The sequence below is a fragment of the Cebus imitator genome, unplaced genomic scaffold, assembly GCF_001604975.1.
Source record: "Cebus imitator isolate Cc_AM_T3 unplaced genomic scaffold, Cebus_imitator-1.0 Scaffold8, whole genome shotgun sequence".
In the NCBI taxonomy this organism is placed as follows: domain Eukaryota; kingdom Metazoa; phylum Chordata; class Mammalia; order Primates; family Cebidae; genus Cebus; species Cebus imitator.
In genome coordinates, this window is record NW_016107323.1 from 3,979,888 (window position 1) to 4,003,781 (window position 23,894).

The 23,894-nt window shown below is 35.7% G+C and overlaps 1 protein-coding gene across 1 annotated transcript in view; it reads right to left on the bottom strand.

Moving 5' to 3' along the window:
- Positions 1-2,468: 2,468 nt before the first annotated feature.
- CRY1 (cryptochrome circadian regulator 1) overlaps positions 2,469-23,894 on the bottom strand; it is a 123,496-nt gene continuing 102,070 nt past the window's right edge. The window contains exons 3-13 of the mRNA XM_017541021.2: positions 22,012-22,154; positions 18,807-18,991; positions 18,309-18,397; positions 16,977-17,117; positions 16,586-16,897; positions 14,977-15,128; positions 14,549-14,751; positions 14,355-14,447; positions 4,061-4,132; positions 3,883-3,986; positions 2,469-3,120 (exon numbers count right to left, since the gene is read on the bottom strand). Coding sequence (XP_017396510.1) covers positions 3,883-3,986; positions 4,061-4,132; positions 14,355-14,447; positions 14,549-14,751; positions 14,977-15,128; positions 16,586-16,897; positions 16,977-17,117; positions 18,309-18,397; positions 18,807-18,991; positions 22,012-22,154 — 1,494 coding nt within the window. The 3' untranslated portion in view covers positions 2,469-3,120. The remainder of the gene's footprint in view (positions 3,121-3,882; positions 3,987-4,060; positions 4,133-14,354; positions 14,448-14,548; positions 14,752-14,976; positions 15,129-16,585; positions 16,898-16,976; positions 17,118-18,308; positions 18,398-18,806; positions 18,992-22,011; positions 22,155-23,894) is intronic.

The window sequence follows — 23,894 nt, forward strand, 5'->3', positions numbered from 1 at the left end:
TCAGCTACTCGGGAGGCTGAGGCAAGAGTATCGTTTGAACTCCAGGAGGTGGAGGTTGCGGTGAGCCAAGATCGTGCCACTGTACTCCAGCCTGGAAAAAGAGCAAAAGTCCATCTCAAAAAAAAAAAAAAAAAAAAAAAAAAATACTGATAGTCATTTATATCTCAAATTTACTAATTTATTTTAAGCAAATGTGAAAAACATAAGGACTCTGCACAGGTTCATTAAAAACCCTGGTTCTCTCAATATAATTTTTCCAAGTTGTCAGTACAGTTTTTGGCAATAAGAATTGAAGAAGTGGCTGGGTGTGGTGGCTCACGCCTGTGGTCCCGGCACTTTGTGAGGCTGAGGCGGGTGAATCACGAGGTCAAGAATTCAAGACCAGCCTGGCCAAAATGGTGAAACCCTGTCTCTACTAAAATCACGAAAATTAGCCAGACATGGTGGCGGGTGCCTGTAATCCCAGCTACTTGGGAGATTGAAGTAGAGAACTGCTTGAACCTGGGAGGCAGAGGCCGCAATGAGCCAAGATCGTGCCACTGCACTCCAGCCTGAGCTGTCTCAGGAAAAAAAAAAAAAAAAAATTGAAGAAGTATTTGTTAAATGAGTAAAATGTCTTAAATCCCTCAACCACAAGTAGGATTTCTAGTTACGAGGAGAATACTGTATTTGAACACAGTGTATGTGCTCAAGTAGAGCACAATGATCTATGCCTTTCCTTTTCCTTTTAGTGATTAATTTTGACAATTTATACCAAACTGAAAAAACTTTCCAAAAAGCTCCCTAAAAAATAAAACAAAATCCCCTTACATTTACAAATAGTCTACCAGCGCGTATGCTGAAATAGTGTTCTTTTACTAAAATGCTTATTTATTCACACTAAAACTGACTCTTTGAGCTCCCGGACAGTGATGGTAAATCTCAGGTCTATGAATTTCTCAACTCTGCACTGTACAACCAGGTCCAAAGAGTAGGATGTGAGGTAGTTACGATGAAAAACAATTAAAATATTACTTTAACAATGATGAAAAAAGAACGATAAAACACAGGATTTTTATTTTTTCTCAGTAATGGATTTTCCCCCCCACCACTGAGACAAGGTCTCACCCTGTCATCCAGGCTAGAGTGTACCATGGTTCACTACAGCCTCAAACCCCCAGATCAAGCCATCCTCCCACCTCAGCCTCTCAAGCAGCTGGGACGTCAGGTGCATACCACCACACCTGCCTAATTTTTTTTTCTTTTGTAGAGATGAGGTCCCAAGATGTTGTTCAGGTTAATCTTAAACTCCAGGTCTCAAGTGATCATCCTGCTTCAGTCTCCCTAAGTGCTAGAATTACAGGCATGAGCCACCGTGCCTGGTCTTCTTTACTACATATTTAATTTTTATATTAATTTTTTTAAAAATAGAGATGGGGTCTTGCTAAGTCTCCAGGGTGGGTCTCAAACTCTGGACTTAAATGATCCTCCCGCCTCAATCCCACAAAGTGCTGGAATTATAGGCATGAGCCACCACACCCAGCTCAGATGAGGTCTTGCTCTGTCCACCCAGTCTGGAGTACAGTGGCATGATCACAGCTCACTGCAGCCTCAACCTCCTGGGATTAAGCATGGGCTTAAGTGATCTTCCCACCTCAGCCTCCAAAAGTGCTGGGATTATAGGCTTGAGCCACCACACCCAGCCTCAGTAATGGAATTTACTGATCATTGTTAATTCACTAACCAGGATATTTTAAAAACTGCTTATCATCTAAAATGTTAATGTTTCTGTATTTTTGACTCAATTTTTTTTATCTTTGGCTATCTTTAAACATAACTATCATACTAAATATCTATCACGACTAATGATGGGAAAATGAAAAGCCAGGTTGTAATTCAGAATGGCAAGAAGTAGCCTACTAGAGAATAGTAAAAGGATAATAACAATAGTAATAAAAATAATGGCAGCCAGCCAGAGCCGTGGCATACAGCTATGAAGACTGTGCACTGTACACACCAGGGGGGTGACACAGCATGGCAGCACTGTGGCTAACATTTACCGAGTACCCTATCACATGCCAGCTCATAAGCATGGAACTGAACTACAAGGCAGATATTACCTTTACCCCCATTTTATAGATGAGAAGAAAGAAGGCACAGAAAGTTAAACTTGCTCAAGATCTCAACGCTAATGAATGGCAGAACTGGACATTTGACTCTAGAGCTCAGTCTATTGATTGCCAGCCCATACTGCCTGATTTATGGTTACAAATGCCATTACTTGAAAAAAACCCCTTTGGTTTTACATCTTTCTTGCATATAATTTTGAAAAATACTGTTTAACTAAACATATGGTAGTTGTTCCTTCATTCAAAATGGTGATGTGGTTTATAGAATCTCTTTGTAATTTGTAATCATATATCACCCAGCAATGTTCTCTTCCTTACCAAAAAAAAAAAAAAAAAAAAAAAAAAACCACATACACAAGATTTCATATTTGCACATACTTTAATAACAAGGTCATTTTAGTAATAACAAAGAAACAGAGACAAAGAGAACTTAACACATAAATTAACACAACACAAACTTCTACAAGTTTGGGTCAAAAAAGGTTTACATGAAAGTTGAAAACATATACTGTCTGTGACAGGATACAATACCAATTTTGATTATGCATGTTATCTAAAACATTATTATCAAAGAGTGCAAAGTTAGATCAAACAACAATGTCAAGAAAATTCTGTCCTAAAATTTTAACAAAGTCTTTTAAGAAAGTCTAAAAACCTCCTTTTTTACCACTAACTGTCAAAACTTTGAGTTTTATATCAGAATATCAATTTGTCATTTTAACTTTTACCATACATGAAAAATTATCAAAAATATACTGATGGCTCTATACTAATTGTGACTATTTATATTTACATTAAGCAAATTATCTTGCCAAGTTCTTTATATACAAATTACCATTTGTCTTCTGTGAAATTCATTAAAAAGTTAAAAACCACAGAAATGTCATTTGAAACAACATATTTCAGTATGTAACTGCTTTCCATCAATGAAGAATATTTTTAAATAACTTAATTGAAAAGTACTGAACTCCTCACCAATTTCAGCTGCAACAGTATTCCTCCTGAATGTTTTCTGTGATTTAAGGGGTGGAAAAAAACTAGGTAAAGCTTGATTGCAAATAATTCAACGACAAAAATGTTATGAGTGTTTATTGATCTTATCTTCAAGATATTTATAGTCTGATTAGGTTGGCATAAAAAACTAAGCAATAAAAATGTAAATAGTGTAAGATAACTGAAGAAACAAAAAGTTTTTAAAAACTGGCAAATGTGCCGTATAAATACTTTTCATATTAATTTAAATCACAGAATGGCATTCCAAATCCAATTAAATTGAATGCAGGCAAGGCTTTCTCATACTTAGGGCCAGCATTTAGGAAATTTTAAACTATTCCCAAATTGGAAATAATTTATATTTTAGAAGCATCACAACAGATAAAAGAAATTTATAAACATTTAAGAGGCAATGATTTGGGGGAAAGTTTATAAAAAAAAAAGCTTATATTAATGTCACTAAAATAAAGAGGCCACTTTGTTTTAGACTCAGTTACATAACAAGAAAATGAAAAAACTGTTCAAGAAAAAGCTTGATCACAAAATCAACATTTTTAATTTAAAGAGATTGATTCAGATGACTATAAAACTGGCACAACAATTTGTCCAGTACAGATGCATCTCTCTTGGCCAAAAATTAACTGTTTCTGTAACAACTGCTTAAAAATTAATGCCTCATGATTTTCTAGTTTGAACACAGAGATTTGCTCCATTTTTGAAATTATCTTAATTTATGTTATATGCTCTACTAAAGCAAGAAATAAAGCTCTAAAATATTTACCTAATTAGTGCTCTGTCTCTGGACTTTAGGACCAATACTCTGTGAGTCCTCTTCCTGACTAGGACGTTTCCCACCACTGAGACCAGTGCTCATGGAGCTTCTTCCTGCATATTTTAAAAATGTAAATTTAAGATAGGAAAAGGAAAAAGAACAGTATGCTTGAATGCTTCATTCTTACCTTGCTTCAACAGGTGAGTCTGCTGATTGTCGCCATGAGCACAATGTAAAATACCACTCCCTTGAGAGCAACCTGTTAGTATTTAAAACGGCAAAATTACATTAAATAAAATCCAAGATGTATATATTATTAAGACTACAAATCGAACTTTTAATGCCTGTACTTAAGGTCATTTATATGCTTTTAAGACTAAATCTCAATCTTCCTACGAACCAAAAATCACATGCCTAAATCAGGAAAACTTAAATTTAGGCTCATATAAAAATGTTAACAGTTCAAAGGCAAAATCACCAATAATCATTTTCTAAAAAATGTTTCTTTACTAGATGACAATTTAAAACTTGACCATGAAGATAAAACATAGGGATAACAGTGAGACAAACATCCTTCCTTCGCTCTTGTCCCTTTTCCCACACTTTTCCTTCAGAGCCCCTCCAAACATATTTCCTTGAGGATAAGGGAGTAAGAGCCTGCCCGAGAGAGTTAAACAATTCAAATCACACGACAAGCAGAAGACACAGACTTTGTGGCAGTTACCTAGCCTGAGCAATCATATCAACCCTTCCAAAAACCAACATGATTATAGGAAAATAGATTGGCTAGAACAGAGAAGTATGTTTTAGGGAAACATTTTCATCAGTGTGTCCAAATTATGGAAAAATACGAGCATTCTGGACCTATTCATGAGAAGGTGGATAGGCCAACAACTTATGGGCTGAACAAGATTGTGTACTTACTTTAATTTTAATTTTATGCTCATCAGTTTTCTCTGGGTAAAGAATAAAGTTCTTTAGGTATCAAAGTGGGCAAGTGGATGTCCTGATCAGGAATGACACCTTGCATCACTAGAAAGGAATATCTCTACCATAAATTAATAAACTAGGGTTGTCTATTGACATTTTAATTCTTATTTTTTAAAAATTTCTAGTCTTTCATTCACAGCATAGTCACCTCTAATTATACTAAAAACATTCAATTTTTGGGCTTGCAGTGCTGAAAGTCAGACCATTTACTATGGGAAATTTACCACTAAATGGTAATACCCCTGGTCTTACCATCCATAGGCCTTCTTCTAGTAATGGTACCTATTGCCACGCTATACTGTACAACACTATTTAAAACTTCACACAATTCTGAATATACTTAATGCCCCTGAACTGTATACTTAAAAATGGTTAAAATGGTAAGTTTTAGATCATGTACATTTTACCAGACTAAAAAGTCAACAAGTACATATTAAAGTATCACATTTAGTTATACCTTATACATTTTATTTCTTTTTATCTTATACATTTGCTAAGTGCATCTTTATGCTAGGGGGTCTATCCAGGAACTAGAGATGTGACTATTACTGAGACATGGTTTGCCTTTAAGGGGTTTACAGTCTAGTAGTAGACAAATAAAATCATAAAGTACAAAAAAGTGTTATTAGGTGCTGGGATGGATGTTTGTACAGGATATGGTGGGGACTCTAAAGAAGGAAAGATCAATTTTACTGGAAGATTCACAGAGGTGTTTTTTAATCATAAACTAGTTCATCTTAGTTTGATTTTCTCAAGTTCATCAATTCTATTCCTTCTTTTTGAACTAAGATAAAAATTGAGAATAATCTCAAAGCAAAATATTGAGCAAAAGCAGCCACACACAAAAAAGAATACAAACTACATTACTCAATTTCTGTAAAGTTAAAAAATGAACAAAACTATATTATTAGAAATCAGGAGAGTGATTACCACTTGGGAGGAGGGGAGAAATTAATAAGCTTAATAAATATATTGGGGATTTCCTTAAGATGGCATTTTATTTCTGTAGAGATAAAGATCCTGACTTCTGACTCCCTAAATTCTTGAATACTACGATAGCCTATGCCTCTACAAAATGTAGCCAATTATAATTTCATGGGAATAACAGTGCAAAGACAATGAGTACAGAACAGAGCTTTGCTGATCAACTGATTTGTTACTAGAAATGTCACTCAAAAAAACCAGAAATCCTCATATTCGTAGGTCTTCAGGGTCATTAGAGCAGTTAAATTTCAAAATGCCAAGAGTATACAAAATGGAAACCTTAAGGCCAGGCACGGTGGCTCACACCTGTAAATTCCAGCACTTTGGGAAGCTGATGCAGGCGGAATACCTGAGGTCAGGAGCTCGAGACCAGCCTGTCCAATATGGTGAAACCCCATCTCTACTAAAAATACAAAATTCGTGGAGCATGGTGGTGCATGCCTATAATCCCAGCTACTCGGTAGGCTGAAGCAGGAGAATCGCTTGAACCCAGGAGGTGGAGCCTGCAGTGAGCTGAGATCACACCACTGCACTCCAGCCTGGGCAACAACAGCAAAACTCCATCTCAAAAAAAAAAAAAAAAAGGAAATCTTAGAGTAAAAACAGTTTTTTAAAGAAACATTTTGAAGTGGCTTATATGCAAAAGTCAGGCAATAACAAATGCTGGTGACAATATAGAGAAAAGGAAACTCTTGTATATTGTTGGTGGGAATGTAAATTAGTACAGCCAATACGAAGAAAGGTTGAAGGTTCCTCAAAAAACTAAAAGTAGAGCTGAAAGACAGAAAATCTGTATATCAAAGAGGTATTTGCACTCCCATGTTTGTAACAGCACTGTTCACAACAGCTAAGATTTAGAAGCAACTTAAATGTCCATCAATAGACTAATGGATAAAGAAAATGTGGTACATATACACAATGGATTATTATTCAGCCATAAAAAAATGACATTCTGTCTTTTGCAACAACATGGATGAAACTAGAGGCCATTATGTTAAGTGAAATATTTCAGGTACAGAAAGAGAAACATTGCCCGTTCTCACTTATTTGTGAAATCTAAAAATCAAAACAATGAAATTCATGGAGAGAAAAGAAGGATGGTTACCAGAGGCTGAGAAGGGTAGTGAGTCGGGACAAGGAGGAGTTAGGGATGGTTAATGGGTTGAAAACATAGAAAGAATGAGTAAGATCTAGTATTTGATAGCACAACAGGCGGACTAATAATTTAGCTGTACATTTTAAATTGGGTATAATTGTAACACAAAAGCTAAATGTTTGAGGGGATGGATACCCAATTTTCTAGGATGTGATTATTAATGCATTTCATGCCTGTACCAAAATATCTCATGTATCCCATAAATAGATATACCTATGTACCCACAAAAATTAAATTAAAAAAAAAGTTTTGAGAGGGCAAAAAATTACCTGATTAAATGTGTTTTGCTGTCAATTGCACAAAGACAACTGCACCAAAATAATTTTTCACTTATTAAAAACATTTTCAAAGAATTTTTCACTTACAAAATTCTGTCTTAAAAATTACCGTGGGGGGGGGGAGGAAATTGAATAAAAAGATATTGAAAGAAACAATACCAATTTCTTGTTTGTTTGAAACAGGTCTCCCTTTGTCACCAAGGCTGGAATGCAGTGGTGCGATCACAGCTCATTGCAGCCTTGATCTTCCTGCCTCAGCCTCCCAAGCAAACAGGACTCCAGGCATGAACCACCACGTCCAGTTATTTATTTGTTTATTTACTTGTGTAGTGACGATGTCTCACCATATTGCCCAGGCTGGTCTGGAACTCCTGGGTTCAAGCAATCTGCCCACCTCAGCCTCCCAAAGTGCTGGGATTACAGAGGTGAGCACCTGGCAACACCAAAATTTTAATAGTGATTGTCTGTATTGGATAGAATTGTGGGTGATTTTTGTGATTTCTCTTTTCTATTTTCTTGAAGCTTTCTACATTCGTTTTATTTGAGACAGAGTCTCTTTCCGTTACCCAGGCTGGAGTGCAGCAGCACAATCTCAGCTCACTAGCCTCTGCCTCCCGGATGCCTCAGCCTCCCAAGTAGCTGGGATTACAGGCGCCCACCACCACGCCTAGCTAACTTTTGTATTTTTGGTAGAGACAGGGTTTCACCATGTTAGCCTGGATGATCTCCATCTCTTGACCTTGTGATCTGCTCGCCTCGGCCTCCCAAAGTGCTGGGATTACAGGTGTAAGCCACCACACCCGGCCTCTAAATTCTCTTTAGTGAATAGTTTTTAAAAGCAGTTTCAAGGTGTCACAAAATCACGGTTTTATATATCATAATATTCATGTGTTTTAAGGTATAATTCCATTAGTTTTTAAAGTTAACTTACAGAGTTGTGCAACCATCACCATGATCCAGGTTTAGAACATTTGTATCACCTCCAAAAGATCCCTCATGCCAATTTATGTTCATTCCCCAATTCTACTGTAAGCCTAAGGTAACCACTAATCTGCTTTGTCTTTAAAGATTTGCCTTTTATGGATAGTTCATATAAATAGAATCATGCAACAAAATCACTGTGCAAAAATCACTAACATTCTTATACAACAGTCAAGCCAAGAGCCAAATCAAGTAAACAATCCCATTCACAATTGCCATAAAAAGAATAAAATATCTAGGAATACAGCTAACCAGGGAAGTGAAAGATTGCTACAAAACCCACAAAACACTTCTCAAAGAAATCAGAGATGACACAAACAAATGGAAAAAACATTCCGTGCTCATGGATAGGAAGAATCAATATTGTTAAAATGGCCATACTGCCCAAAGTGATGTATAAATTCAATGCTATTCCTATTAAACTACCACTGACACTCTTCACAGAACTAGAAAAAACTATTTTAAAATTTATACAGAACAAAAACAGAGCCCAAATAGCCAAGGCAATCCTAAGTAAAAATAACAAAGCTGGAGGCATCATGTTACCTGACTTCAAACTATACTTCAATCAAAACTGCACGGCACTGGTACAAGAACAGATACACAGACCAATGGAACTGACTATAGAACCCATAAATAAGTGTGCAACTATCTGATCTTTGAAAAACCTGACAGAAACAAGCAATGGGGAAAAGATTCTCTATTCAATAAGTGGTGTTGGGCTAACTGGCTAGCCATATGCAGCAGATTGAAACGGCACCCCCTCTTATACCATAAACAAAAATAAAAAGATGGATTAAAGACTTAAATGTAAAGCTAAGATTATAAAAATCCTGCAATACAACCCAGGCAATACCATTGTGGACATAGGAATGGGCAACGGTTTCATGATGAAGACACCAAAAGCCATTATAACAAAAGCAAAAGTTGAAAAGTGGGATCTAATTCGACTAAAGAGCTTCTGTACAGCAAAGGAAACTAACAACAAACAGACAACCTACAGAATGGGAGAAAATTTTTGCAAACTATGCATCTGACAAAAATCTAATGTCCAACATCTATAAGGAACTTAAATTTACAAGAAAAAAAAAACACACAAACAACCCCATAAAAATGTGGGCAAAGGACATAAACACTTTTCAAAAGAAGACATACATGTAGCCAAGAAGCCTATGAAAAAGCTCAACTTCACTGATCATTATAGAAATGAAAATCAAAATCTCACACCAGTCAGAATGGCTACCATGAAAAAGTAAAAAAATAACAGATGGTGGCAAGGATGTCGAGAAAAAGGAACACTTATACAACTGTTGGTAGGACGATAAATTAGTTCAACCATTGTGGAAGACAGTGTGCTGATTCCTCAAAGACCTAAAAACAGACATGCCATTTGACCCAGCAATCCCATGGAACTGAGTATCACCCTGTGCCCCACAGAACGGGGCTAGGAATCAAGCCCTTAGCTTTTCAGTTAGAAAAACAGACCTTGAAAAATATATACATAATACGGTGGGGCCTACTGGCTCTAAATGTCCCCTCTGCCAGCTTCCCTACCCAGGGTAACTTCTGCCAGCCTCTGCCCCGAGCCCCCACCCCCAGCCCCCACTAACTGCCCCACAGAGAACAAACCAGAAAGGAGACTACCTGAACAAGCGCTGTGAGAGCCCAAGGGGGCAGCCTGAGTGGAGGGCCCCTACCTACATCAGGGCCTGGTTAGATGGTGGGTATATACCCAAAGGAATATAAGTCATTGTATTATAAAGATACATACACATGTATGTTCACTGTAGCACTATTCACAATAGCAAAAACATGGAATCAACCTACATGCTCATCAATAGTAGACTGAATTAAAAAAATGTGGTGCATATGCACCATGGAATACTATGTAGCCATAAAAAGGAACAAGATCATGGCCTTTGCAGGAACATGGACGAAGCTGGAGGCCATTATCTTTAGCAAACTAATGTAGGAACAGAAAACCAAATACCTCATGTTCTCACTTATAAGTGGGAGCTAAATGAGGAGAACACATGGACACACAGAGGGGAACAACAGACACTGGAGCCTTTTGGAGGTTGGGAGGAGGGAGAGAATCAGGAAAAATAAATAACTAGGTTTAGTATCTGGGTGACAAAATGATCTGTACAACAAACCTTCATAACACAAGTTTACTTATATAACAAACCTGCACATGTACCCCCGAACTTAAAAGTTACATTTTAAGAAAGCAAGAAAAAGAAAACAAATAGTATCATGCAGTATATAGTATTTTCTATCTGGCTTCTTTAACTTATTATTATTGAGGTTTATCCATGTAACATGTATCAGTATTTTGAACTTATTATTATTGAGGTTTATCCATGTAACATATATCAGTATTTCGAACTTATTATTATTGAGGTTTATCCATGTAACATCTATCAGTATTTCGTTCCTTTTCAGGAATAACATTCCATTGTATGGATACAATACATTTTGACTATTATAAGTAAAGCTGCTATGAACATTTATAAGTCTTTGTGTGGACATATGTTTTCATTTCTTTTGGATAGATACTTAATGGAATTTCTGGGCTGTACAGTAAATTTATGTGTAGCTTTTTATGAAACCACCAAACTGCTTTCCAAGGTGACGGTACCATTTGATACCCTACCTCTCATCAATGCAGGAAGGTTCCAGTTTTAACACATCCTCCACAACACCGGTATTGTCTTTATTTCAGCCCCTCTAGTGGGTTTAAGTAGGCCAACTTACCCTACTTTGCCTGGGAATTTCCAGTTAATAGCCCTGAAAATTCCATGTCCCAGGAAACCCTTCAATCTCAAGTAATCAGTGGCAGTTGCTCACCCTAAGTGAGTCTGAAGTACTATCCCACAGTTATTTTAATCTGCATTTCCCTAATGACTAATAATGTTGATGAACTGATATTTTATAATTGGAAAAAAATCTAAAAGTTAATAAAAACTAAAACATATTGCTACAGTAAACAGATTATGGTCTGTTTTATTATAAAAACAAAAGTACTTTAAGACATCTATGTATAGTTTATTCCTTTCCTGAGCACACCTGCACACACACAAATGCAAAGATGAGCAGAGAAAAATGCAATTGTGTTGCAGAGATTAAGAATGTTTCACAGTCACTAAAAAAACCTAGGAAAAGTCAAAGAATTTTGCCCTTTGACGTGCCTTGTAAGGTAGTATAAAAGCCCACAGACGGGATAAGTATAAGGCATAAAAGGATATGCTTTAGAGGCATATAAGTCCTTTCAAATGGGGTAGAAACCTGAGGGGAGAAATGTTTAATATTTAATAGCATAGCCCAAGTCATAAGTATCTTTTCACAACTCCCCATTTCCAGGTCTAAAATGTTTTTTCCCCCTTCATCCGACTACCCAAATGCTACTCAATCCACTACCTATCAAGAAAATGTCTCTAGTCCCTTCAGCTCTCAATAATCTCTCCCTTTTCTCATACTGCACATGGAAGTGGCATCTTACAATTTATCACTTTTTCATTTGTTTTTGTTTTCCCTCCACACCCCCATTTAGATCTAAGTTCTACTTAGCTTTTCATGTCTCATGTCTTTTGGAAGCCTCAAAGACAGAACCTGGTAACAACCAATGTTACAGGCAAATATTTACATGATTAAAATAATTTCAAGATTTATTAATTCTTCTATTATATAACAAACTACCCTTTATTTATATGTTTGTAAAGCAAAATTGTCCCAATTTAACCTGCTACCATGGTTAACTTTTGAAGATAATTCCAAATAAAGGACACAGGTTTGAGTAGCCTAAGAAGTAGTTTGTGCCATCATTGTGCATTAGCCCAGCACTTGTTTCCCAGGCCTTTGCTATCTGCCTGTTACCTCAGTGCTTCACAGAGCTTCTGTCTCTCACTCATGTGTGGGCTGACAAGGCAGGCTGTGAACTGAACAAGATATCTGAAAGAACTTTTGAAATGATTATCTTGTTGAAGTTTATTCAAATTGTAGGAGATCCTGAGAAGGAACATTTCTCAAGTATCCTGCCACCGTTGGCAACTGTCTGACTGCTGGGTGGATCACATTCCAGCAATAAAATATTTTTTCTTGTAAACACATATGGCATTCCATTTGCAGAGGAGGCCCAGTGATGCAGGAAGAAGGACAAGCTTTGGAGTTAGTCACACTTGGATCTGAATCTTAGCTCAACTACTTACTATAACTGTAGGATCTTTAAGTTACTATCTTTCTAGGATTATTTCCCCAAACACAAAATGAGGATCCTACTACCTCCTCCCCAGGTTATTGTGAGAAAGTAGGCAAAAATCCCTTACTATCTACTGGGTACAAGGTAGGCAGTCAAAATGTGAGTGCTTTTGTCTCCTTCTCCCAAAACTAATTCTTGGAGAATAAAATACATGCTGTTTTCATGAGGATGCAGGACATTTCTGAATTCAGAAAGGTTAAATTTTTAAAAGGTTTTATTCTTAGTATCAACTTAGAATATCTGACTTAAAAAAAAAAGCATTCATCAAATGTTACCCTGTGTTTTTATCCTTATTTTTTATTTTGAAAATTATAGATTCACAGAGAGTTGTAAAGTGAGTACACAGAGGTCTTGTTTCCCTATCTTGTTTGTGACATTGGTGACCCACTTGTTACATATTATGAAGCTACAGTACAACAATATAACTAGATATTGACATTGATACAATGTGTTTGTATAATTTTATGCTCTTTTTATCACATGTACAGATTTTTTTCCTTTTTTTTCCCTTTAATTTTTAAGTTCCAGGGTACATGTGCAGAATGTGCAGGTTTGTTAAACAGGTAAACATGTGCCATGGTGGTTTGCTGCACAGATCAACCCATCACCTACGTATTAAAACCAGCATGCATTGGCTATTCTTCCTAATGCTCTCCCTGAACCTGTTCCCACAACAGGCCCCAGTGTGTGTTGTTCTCCACATGTATCCATATGTCCTCATCATTCTGTTTCCACTTATAAGTGAGAACATGAGGTGTTTGGTTGTTTTCTGTTCTTGCATTAGTTTGTTGAGAATAATGGCTACAAGCTCCATCCATGCCTCTGCAAAGAACATGATCTTATTCCTTTTTATGGCTTCCCTGTATTCCTTGGTGTATATGTACCACATTTTCTTTATTTAGTCTATCATCAATTAGCATTGGGGTTGATTCCATGTCTTTGCTATTGTGAATAGTGCTGGAGTGAACATACACGTGCATATATATTTATAATAGAATGATTTATATTCTTTTGGGTATATAACCAGTCATGGGATTGCTGGGTCAAATGGTATTTCTGCTTCTAGATCTTTGAGGAATCACCACACTGTCTTCCACAATGATTGAACCAATTTACATTCCCATCAACAGTGTAAAAAACCTTTCTTTTTCTCTACATCCTCGCCAGCATCTGTTGTTTCTTGATTTTTTAATAATTTCCACTCTTACTGATGTTGTCCTATTTTTTAATCAAATTACTGGGCTTCATGTTATTTTTGTCAAAGCCAAAAAAACTGATATGATGATTCAAATTTCTAATACATACTGACTTCCTGAAATTATTAATATCACACATAAGAGTTTACATGGTCACTAAATTCATATCATACAGAAAAATACTACAAACCAGACTTTATAAGAAAAAACTCATGTGCAAAAAGACTAGAGGGCTCTATGCATGTGTACAATAAATCCTTTGGCCATGTTCACAGGGCCACTGACCTTCTTAACTAATTACCTTATACTTGCTGTAGATCTAAAGAGTATAAAATAATAAGCATTCTGAAAATATGACATTTGAGTTTCATTTTATCCTTAAAATTGCTCTCCTCAGTTTGCAAGAGCTTTAACTTGACCTAATATCTATTACATATAATGCCGTTTCCATCTCTAAAATGTCATCAATGGAGTGAAGAGATGTACCTGGGTGTACATGTATGCATGTGTACAAATAATCTATTAAGCTAATTTCAAAGATAGGTTTTTATAAAATATGTTAGCAAGGACCAATAACAAATATATTTGTTTAATAACCTCTATATGTTACTAAGTGCAGAAATTTCCTTTTCACTTACTTCCACTGCTGGTACAACCTGGGATATTTTCTGCAGAATATCCCATGAAGCCTCCATTCCCATTAGGATTAGAAGGTACTGATGCTAGAAGACCTAAAGGACAAAAAAATTTTCTTTTAAATTATGATCAACGTCAAATTCAGAGACAGCTATATAAACAGCTGCCAAAGAAACAAAGGCAGTTATTAACATACCTAGTCCTCTATATCGTGAAAGCTGCTGATAGATCTGTTTCATCCTTTCAATATTCAAACGGCTTGCCTCAGCATGGTTCACCATTGGTTTAGGATAATTAACTCCTATCAAACATTTGGCTACCTTTTGGATACCTTCTGGTGCATTCCAGGGATCATAGATATATTTTGCAGGGAAGCCTCTTAGGACAGGCAAATAACGCCTTTTGGGAGAAAGAAGAAAGATTAATAAAATGCACTCTAAGCAAACTATAATGACTACTAGCTATGAGAGGCCAAAATAAAATCAATACCATTTAAATGGTCTGTTTGCCCGTCTCATCTCTGCTGCCCATCATGAGTGGGGAATACTTTAAGTGTTGATTAAACATGAAAAGCTCTTCTTGAATTAGCTATTCCAAACTGAGTAGTAATTACCCTTCATTTACCTGATGTAGTCTCCATTAGGATCTGTTCTCCTACCAAAACCAACAGGGCAATAGCAGTGAAAAAACTGTTGAAAAAAGGAACTGCAAGACAGCCACATCCAACTTCCAGCATTTATGCTCCAATCTGCATCAAGCAATAATTCTTCAAATACCTTCAGAAGTAACAGTAATCAATTAGTTTCCACACACATAATTTGCAAAGCGAGCATTTTCAAGGTCACAGTAGATCCAAAGTCAAAGCGAAGAAAATCCAGCACAGAATTGTAAAATTAAACATTCCAAAGTTAGCTTCTGTCTATGTTCTATTCTATAATGAGCTCTTCCAGGGAAAGAAACGTATTGGTAATATAGTATGCTTCTGAATAGAATTTACTTTTCCAATCTCTGCAGTGTTATTGGGAGAATGAAAGGTTAAAAAAATTATTCAAATCACTAATTTAAAAGGATTTGGATTTAAAAGGATAGGATTACTGGTAGATACAGGAAAAGCAGTAAACCATTTTCAAGAAAGCAAAAATGCTATTACATAAATCACCAACAAAAACTTAACTTAGTACACTAGCCTAAATAAAGGAAGCATACTCAAATGTGAATTCACTTACAAATATATACTAGCATTACACAGTTTAATTTTGAATTCCTTGATCAGAAAGAAAACAGAGTTAAATTATTGATAGATATATTCATTAAATATGTTATATATCTTCTCTATATACAACTGTGTACTAGGAAACATAAGAGATTAAAAAAAAAACACACACACATAGGATCAGAAATGGTTCTTGGATGGAGAAAATGTATGATAGAGCCAGAGAGGTGAAAAATGTATGTAATAGCTGGGTGCAGTGGCTCACACCTGTAATCCCAGCACTTCAGGAGGCTGAGGCAGGAGAATCATTTGAGGTCAGGAGTTCAAGACCAGCCTGGCCAATGGGGTAAAACCCTGTCTCTTACTAAAAATACAAAATTAGCTGGGCACAGTGCAGGCACCTGTAATCCCAGCTACTCGAGAGGTAGAGGCAGAAGAATTGCTTAAACCTGGGATGCGTAGGTTGCAGTAAGCCAAGATCATGCCACTGCACACCAGCCTGGGCAACAGAGCAAGACTCCATCTCAAAAAAAAAAAAAAGGACATAAGTCTTATTACTTATAACCACAAGATGATGTCACAAAATGTAGTACGCTTCTCTTTATGGAAGTATTAGTAAAAAGCTGTGAAGTTGAAGTGAGGTGAAATGATTTATATTTTAAAATTTGTAACATGAACTCACTATTTCTAGGAACTCTTGAGTGGATTCTTTTGTGACAGAAATATCACCTATATCTATCAAGAAATCCAGTATTAAATTTTACAGTTCTCTTAGTGGCTAGGCTGGGTTAACCACTGAAATGACTTTAGGTTAATCAATTTAACCAGTTTTCACCTTTTTGCTGTCTGATTATACCATTTTTCTCTCTGAAAGTGTGCCTGTATTTGGGGAATTAAATGTTTTATCTACCAAAAAACTAGACTATAAATGAATCTGTATAACAGACAACTTCTAGGATTTGTTTTATTAAGGTAAGGATTCCTTCAAAATAAGACATGCTATAACCTTAGAACACTTACCTTCATTCCTTCTTCCCAACTAATCCACAGGTCCCCTCGGGTCAGGAAGCAAGCAACTGCATGCCTGGCTAAATGATGAATCCAGCCCTCCTGACGAAGCTGTGTCATGATGGCATCAATCCATGGAAAGCCTGTCCGGCCTTCTGCCCATTTGGCTAGAGCCTCAGGATTTTTATCCCAAGGAATCTGAACACAGATAGGGTTTCCTTCCATTTTATCAAAGCGTGGATTATTTGTTGCTGCTGTATAGAAAAACTCACGCCATAGCAGTTGCCCATAAAGGGAAAGGGGAGGGGAACTGTTCTTCTTTACCTATAGTTAAAAAGCAAAGAAGTATTATCAGAATGTTTTTTTAAAGTATTAAACAATAAACTCTAATTTTAGAGAATACCTTTTTGTAGAGATCTGTTAGTTTGAAGTAAAACAGTCGACATGACAAACAACCAAATCGGAGATAAGGACTAAGTCCAGTAGGACTTGCAAGCAGAGAGTTCGCATTCATTCGAGGTCTTTCAAAGTTTGCCACCCAAGCCTGAAAACACAGAGAAAATTACATTAACTAATCGTATTTTTCATTTTAAAAGAATGCTTAGAATGGAGGCTTTTTAAAAAAAGTTACATAGTTCTTGGGGAATCAGATCTTATCCTAGCCACAAATTACATGTTTTAATAAAAAAATAAGAGAAGATAAAAAAGTGAGCATTCTTTTGTTTCAGTCATCCTTGTGTGACACATACTCATATGAAATAAATTACCTTCAAATTTCTAACAGAAAGCTGAGAGGGCCTTCAATATATATTTTTTTTTTTTTTGAAACAGGATCTTGCTCTGTCACCCAGGCTGGAGTGCAGTGGAGCAATCTTGGCTCACTGCAACCTCTACCTCCCAGGTGGAGGATTCTCCTACCTCAATCTCCTGAGTAGCTGGGACTACAGGCAGACACAACCATGCCCGGCTAATTTTTGTATTTTTAGTAGGAATGGGATTTCATCATGTTGGCCAGGCTGGTCTCAAACTCCTGACTTCAAGTGATCAACCCACCTTGGCCTCCCAAAGTGCTGGGATTACAGGCATGAGCCACCATGCCTGGAAAATTTATTTATTTATTTTGAGATGGAGTCTTACTCTATCACCCAGGCTGGAGTACTGTGGTGTGATCTTGGCTTACTGCAACCCTGCCTCCAGGGTTCAAACAATTCTCATGCCTCAGCCTCCCAAGTAGCTGGAATTACAGGCACACACCACCACACCTGGCTAATTTTTGTATTTTTAATAAAGATGGGAGTTTTGCCATGTTCGCCAAGCTGGTCTCTAAATTTTGACCTCAAGTGATTCACCTGCCTCAGCCTCCCAAAGTGCTGAGATCACAGGTGTGAGCCTCCATGCCTGGCCTTCAACCTGCCTCTTTAACACAAAGGTAAAGGTGAAATAGAATTCTATACTAGTTTCAAAGTTATAGCCATTAGATACCAGCTTAGGCAGAAAGAACAGAAGAGGTCGTGTGGTAGTAGCTAAGGGGGAAATAATTAGAAGAGAAGGAGAAAGAACATTTAAGTGAGGAGATGGTAGTTAATTTTCAAACAATTAGGTTTATTCTATTTTAACCATTTCCCTTAATGCTCCCCTTTCAACAATCTATTTGTTATTTTTTAAAGACAGAAAAATTATTTTTAAATGGTAGTTTGGAAATATGAGCATAGCTATATAATCTATATTATCATACTTTTCTTTCCAAATGCCTTTCCAAACGAGTAAGTGCTTCAGTTTCTCCGCCTGGCCACACTGCAGAGGATAAGCCATCTGTATCAAAACCTAAAAGAAAGAAAAGAAAAAATATCACTCTTCTGAAACTAAAATAATTTTTATTTAACCCCAATAACTGGGAGAATAAATTACTTTGCAGAAAAGCTCTAAGAGAGTACCATAAAAATGAACAGAGGGCCTAAAAAAGCCCTCACCTATAGAGGATATGACATGGTTTGACATGGTTCCAATTTTTTAGGATGTACATCTTAAGGTGATAACAATTACATATCTATAGAACACATAAATGATGAACAAACATATCACTTCTTAAAGAGTTATTTCTTTCTTCTTCCCCCACCCTTTCTTTCTCTCCTAATGCAAAATACTTTACATGATGAAATTGAAAGGGAAATTTTCTGAGTAATTTATGATTTATTAACTTTTAAGACTCATACTGATTATAGTTTATACTTACCTAGCTCCTCCAGTGAAGGGACTCCATATTTCTCATCATGGTCATCAGACAGAGGAGTTGTGCACTTTTCTATCACTTCTGAAGTAATTGTCTCTACTGGTATCTCTAGTGGTTCCATTTTGCTGATGAGAGTCTGGAATCTTTTATAAGTTAGAGGCGGTTGTCCACCATTGAGTTCTATGATCCTATAACAACAGTTAGTAAAATGTAGGTTAGTATAAAAAAGGACAATAAGTTTTGGTTAATAAGCTCCCAAAAGGCTTAAAAAGCAGAAAATAAAATTAATCACTGAAATCTTCAAGGAGAATGTTAGCTTGTTATGATTACCAAGAAATGTGTTCAAAATGATTAATGAGTTTAAAAATCATTCCCTTTAGCTTCTAGACATCCTCTAGGTATCAAATATATACACGCTATGCAAGTATCAAGATCTTTAAGACAGAATATTAAGGACTTATGAGAGAAAAAATAAGTAAGTGGGTAAATTAGTCTAAAGGCAATAACAAAAAGTTAATACACACAGACATATGAAAAACATGTTATGTCCCAGCTCAAAGAATCTCTCAATCACCAATAAAAACTAAACCAGGTTGAAAATTATATGAAAGAGTAATCAGCAGGTCTCATTTAGAAAAAATAAATTTAATTGTGTATATTTGAGGTTTACAACATGTTATGGTATACAAGTAGACAGTAAAATGGTTACTATAGTGAAGCAGATTAACGTATTTATAAATCTCATATAGTTACTTTTTTGTATGTGTGTGACAAAATCAGCTAAAATCTACTTGATAAAAATTCTAAATAAAATACAATTTTAATAACTAAAATCCTCACTCTGCACACTAGACCTCTAGACTTGTTCATCTTATATAACTTCTACTTTGTATCCTTGGATCTACATTCCTGATATGGTTTGGCTGTGACCCCACCAAAATTTCATCTTGAATTGTAACTCCCACAATTCCCACATGTTGTGGGAGGGACCTTGTGGGAGGTAACTGAATCATGGGGGCAGGTCTTTCCCATGCTGTTCTCATTACAGAGAGTAAGTCTCACAAGATCTGATGGTTTTAAAAGGGGGAGTTTCCCTGCACAAGCTCCCTCCTTGCCTGCTGCCATCCATGTAAGAAGTGACTGGCTCCTCCTTGCCTTCCACCATGATTGTGAGGCCTTCTCAGCCATGTAGAACTGTAAGTCCATTAAACCTCTTTCTTTCGTAAATTGCCCAGTCTTAGGTATGTTTTTATCAGCAGCGTAAAAACAGACTAATACAATTCCCCTATTTCCTTCAGCAAATTTTATTAATTTGGATTCTATATTACTGTGGTAACAATTACTATTTTCCATTGTACTCATGGCTTCATTAGAGATGTCAGCATATGTATATATGTCACATACTTAGAACACATAAGCCCTCAAATTTCAAGTTATTTAAATTTACCTTTTCATTTACTTCTGATCACTAATTACCTCAATCAAGTCTTAATTAAAAAAAAAAAAAAACAACTAGCTTTGCCAATGGTAGTTTAGATTAAACACTATTTTGGAATAACTACTCTTTTTCACTATGGCCATTTGCTTAGCATTTGGCCTTAATAAAAAAATAACAGATGAAATCCAATTCCATCATTTTTTAAAAATATTTTTTATTTTTTTTTATTGCATTTTAGGTTTTGGGGTCCATCATTTTATAGATGTAGAAACAGGCCTACCAGGAGGGTTAAGTAATCTAATCAAGGTCATACAACTGATAAATGGCAAATCAAGGTTTTCTTAGTGTATTTTATTGTATTTTTCATTATACCATACGTAGTTATGTATCAACTACAGACATATACAGAAAGTAATACAGAAAGCAATCACCATAAAAGCTATCCTGTTTGCTTTAAGTAAATTTTGCTTTGTATATTTTCAGTTTATTCATAGGGTTGCAATGAATTTTGCTACAAAATCATTACATGAATTTGTAATTTTGCTACAAAATCATTACACGAATTTTGCTACAAATTCATTGCAACCCTATGAATAAACTTATAATGTAATGTACTACAATACTACTACTGAGGACATTGGTAATTACACAATAGCAGCAAAATGAAAATCTTAGGACAAAACACTTTCTATGTTACATTTTAGTATGATTACATATAGTAAATATTTGCATTTAATCCAATAAACACTAATTTTTTGCATAACACTGAATTTCCCACTTAGGAGCAACTTCTTTTATCCTGTTTTGCCACCTCCTTCCTATGAGCTCCCCCCTAAAGTTAAGCAAATTGGTAAGCTAGAAGGCAAGGCTATTACTAAAAGTTATACGAATTCTAGCTTAGTATCAAATAAGACCTTTGTCTGAATCAAATCATGATTTTTTGATACACTTAAAATGTGAAATCAAATCAACTAGTTTGTCATGTTACAGAATTTGTTTTACTAGATAAAATACATAAATTACTAAAAAAGTAAAATAATTTAAAAGGTACATAAATTATAAGATTTCAGTAGTTAAAAGGACAATGGCATGCTAAAAGTTTTAATAAGTTAACAAGTTTTATAGACCTCTAAGACTCAAGCATATAATACTCCCTAAATTTAAGTTTGACCACAGAATTTCTGTGGGACAAAGCATCAGCCAGGACTGGTGTTTCAAGAAATACACTTTGAGAAACGTCCTATTACGCAATTGTTCAGAGGACTACAGCTATGCACATTATATTACATTCAATTTGCATCTGGATTTAAAATCCAGACAGATAGATAGATAGATATGAAAATAAGATAACATTAAACAAGCATACAAAATGTCAAGGCAATTTATAACTATGAATAATATAACTATAATTTGATAATGCTAAGAGCCCAGAAAGGCAAGACCACAGGAGGCTGAGTTAAGAGTAGTCGAGGAAAATTTTGTAATAGTCTTAATCTGTAACAGTTTGGAAATGGAAATGCTGATACCTGTCGTTGGGTCAGTAGCAGCGAAATAAAATAAAATGCTAAGGATTTGACACATATTCACTTTATTCTCCCATAATTCTATGATTTCTACTTCCTAAACCTCAGTTAAAAACTTCTATATGTAGTTAATATACCACCAAACTATATACTTAAAAATGGTTAAGATGATAATAAATATTATGTTATATGCATTTTCCCAAAATAAAAAAAAAAAAAAAAAGAAAAGAAAAAAAAAAAGACTCACTTGTCTAGGTCATATAATGTATGTGAAATTCTTACAATGACTTCTACTCCAGCTTCAGTTGCCAGTTTCTTAATAGCGGCATCTCGTTCCTTGCCAAAGGGCTCAGAATCATACTCAATTGAAAGTTTAGTAATGTTCCATTCCTAAATTAAGAGAAAGAGCAACAACATAAACCAATTTTAATAGTTTTTTTTTCTATAATAACAAAAAGTGAAAAAACTGAAAATCTATCAAAGGATTATAACAAATCAAACTTTGAGTATGCAGGAAAAAAGCAAACAATTTATCAATTAAAAAATACATACGTAACAAATGTATAACCCATTAGATTCCAGGCATTATGTTAGGCAATAGACAATCTAGCAAAGCAATATGCTTAAAACCAGCTCTTACACTAAATGTGTTTATAGAGCGCTTTTTCAAATTACTCATATTTACATTATTTCATTTGAGCCTCAAAAAAACACTCAGAGTTTGGCACTTTGGTTAGGCTTCCATTTTGGAGATAAGGCTATTTTTAAAATTTAGGGAGTTGCCAGAGTTCACAGGGAGCCAGACCGGCTAAATTTATGTTGGTTGAATTTAAGAATTGGTCTTTAACAAACCTTTGATAGTTGATATGGTATAAACTACATAGCTGAGGTTGTGCGCGCGCGTGTGTGTGTGTGTGTAAATTTTTTTTTTTTCTGATTACTAAAAAATGTTAACTAAAAAATTTGGAGATGGTAATAATAATAGCCGTTTCTTATTATCAGGAGCTATGTTAGTAAGTTCCATACATCACCTTATACTGATTTTAAATGAGGAAACTGATTCAAAGGAATTGATTTTTCTTAAGGAGAAGGTTTATTTTACCTTAAGTCTACTCTGATATATCTCACAAAGAAAAAATTCTACCATTATTTAACTGCCTATATGGTAACATACTGTAATTCATCAAACACCTCCAGATTAGGCAAGGACAGTTTGAATGGTGAATTTTAAAACTTGCTATTATAAACTGTACAGTATGCATCTTTACCTTTATGCATACATCTTACAAATTTTATGGTATTTATCCAATTTTTTCCTAGAAAAACCCTTGAAAAACAACTCATAGATCAAAGATAAACACATTCAAAATTCTGATAGGCTGTCAAATTATGTATCAGAAAGACTGTACAAATTTACATTCCCATCAGTAGTGTACCTAAGTGCTTGATCTCCACACAGTTGCCAATAATATATATTAGTAATTGTTTTTTGTTGTTTGTTTTTTAGACAAAGTCTCACTTTGTCACCCAGGCTGAAATACAGTGGCATGATCTGTGCTCCTGAAACCTCCATCTCCCAGGTTCAAGTGATTCTTCTGCCTCAGCCTCCAGAGTAGCTGGGATTACAGGCACATGCCACCACACCCAGTTAATTTTTGTATTTTCAGTAGAGACAGGGTTTCACCATGTTGGCCAGGCTGGTCTCAAATTCCTGACCTCAAGCAATCCACCCACCTCAGCTTCTCCAAGTGCTGAGATTACAGGCGTGAGCAACCATGTCCAGCTAGTAATCGTTTTTAAATGTCTGCTACACTACTAGGAAAAAAACTGTATCTCATTTAAAAAATTTTCCCTTCTTGAAAGTCCTAAATAGTACACATCAAGACATTAAGGGTTGTTGACTTTGTGAGTAGAATTTGAGAGTGTAAATAAGTTAACTTTTAATTTTACATTTTGATGCATTGCACAGATTTGTTAGTCCAAACTTGCTATTTTTGTTTGTTTGTTTTTTGAGACAGAGCCTCCCTCTGTTGCCCAGGCTGGAGTCCAGTGGCGCAATCTTGGCTCACTGCAACCTCTGCCTCCCGGGTTCAAGCGATTCTCCCACCTCAGCCTCCTGAGTAGCTGGGA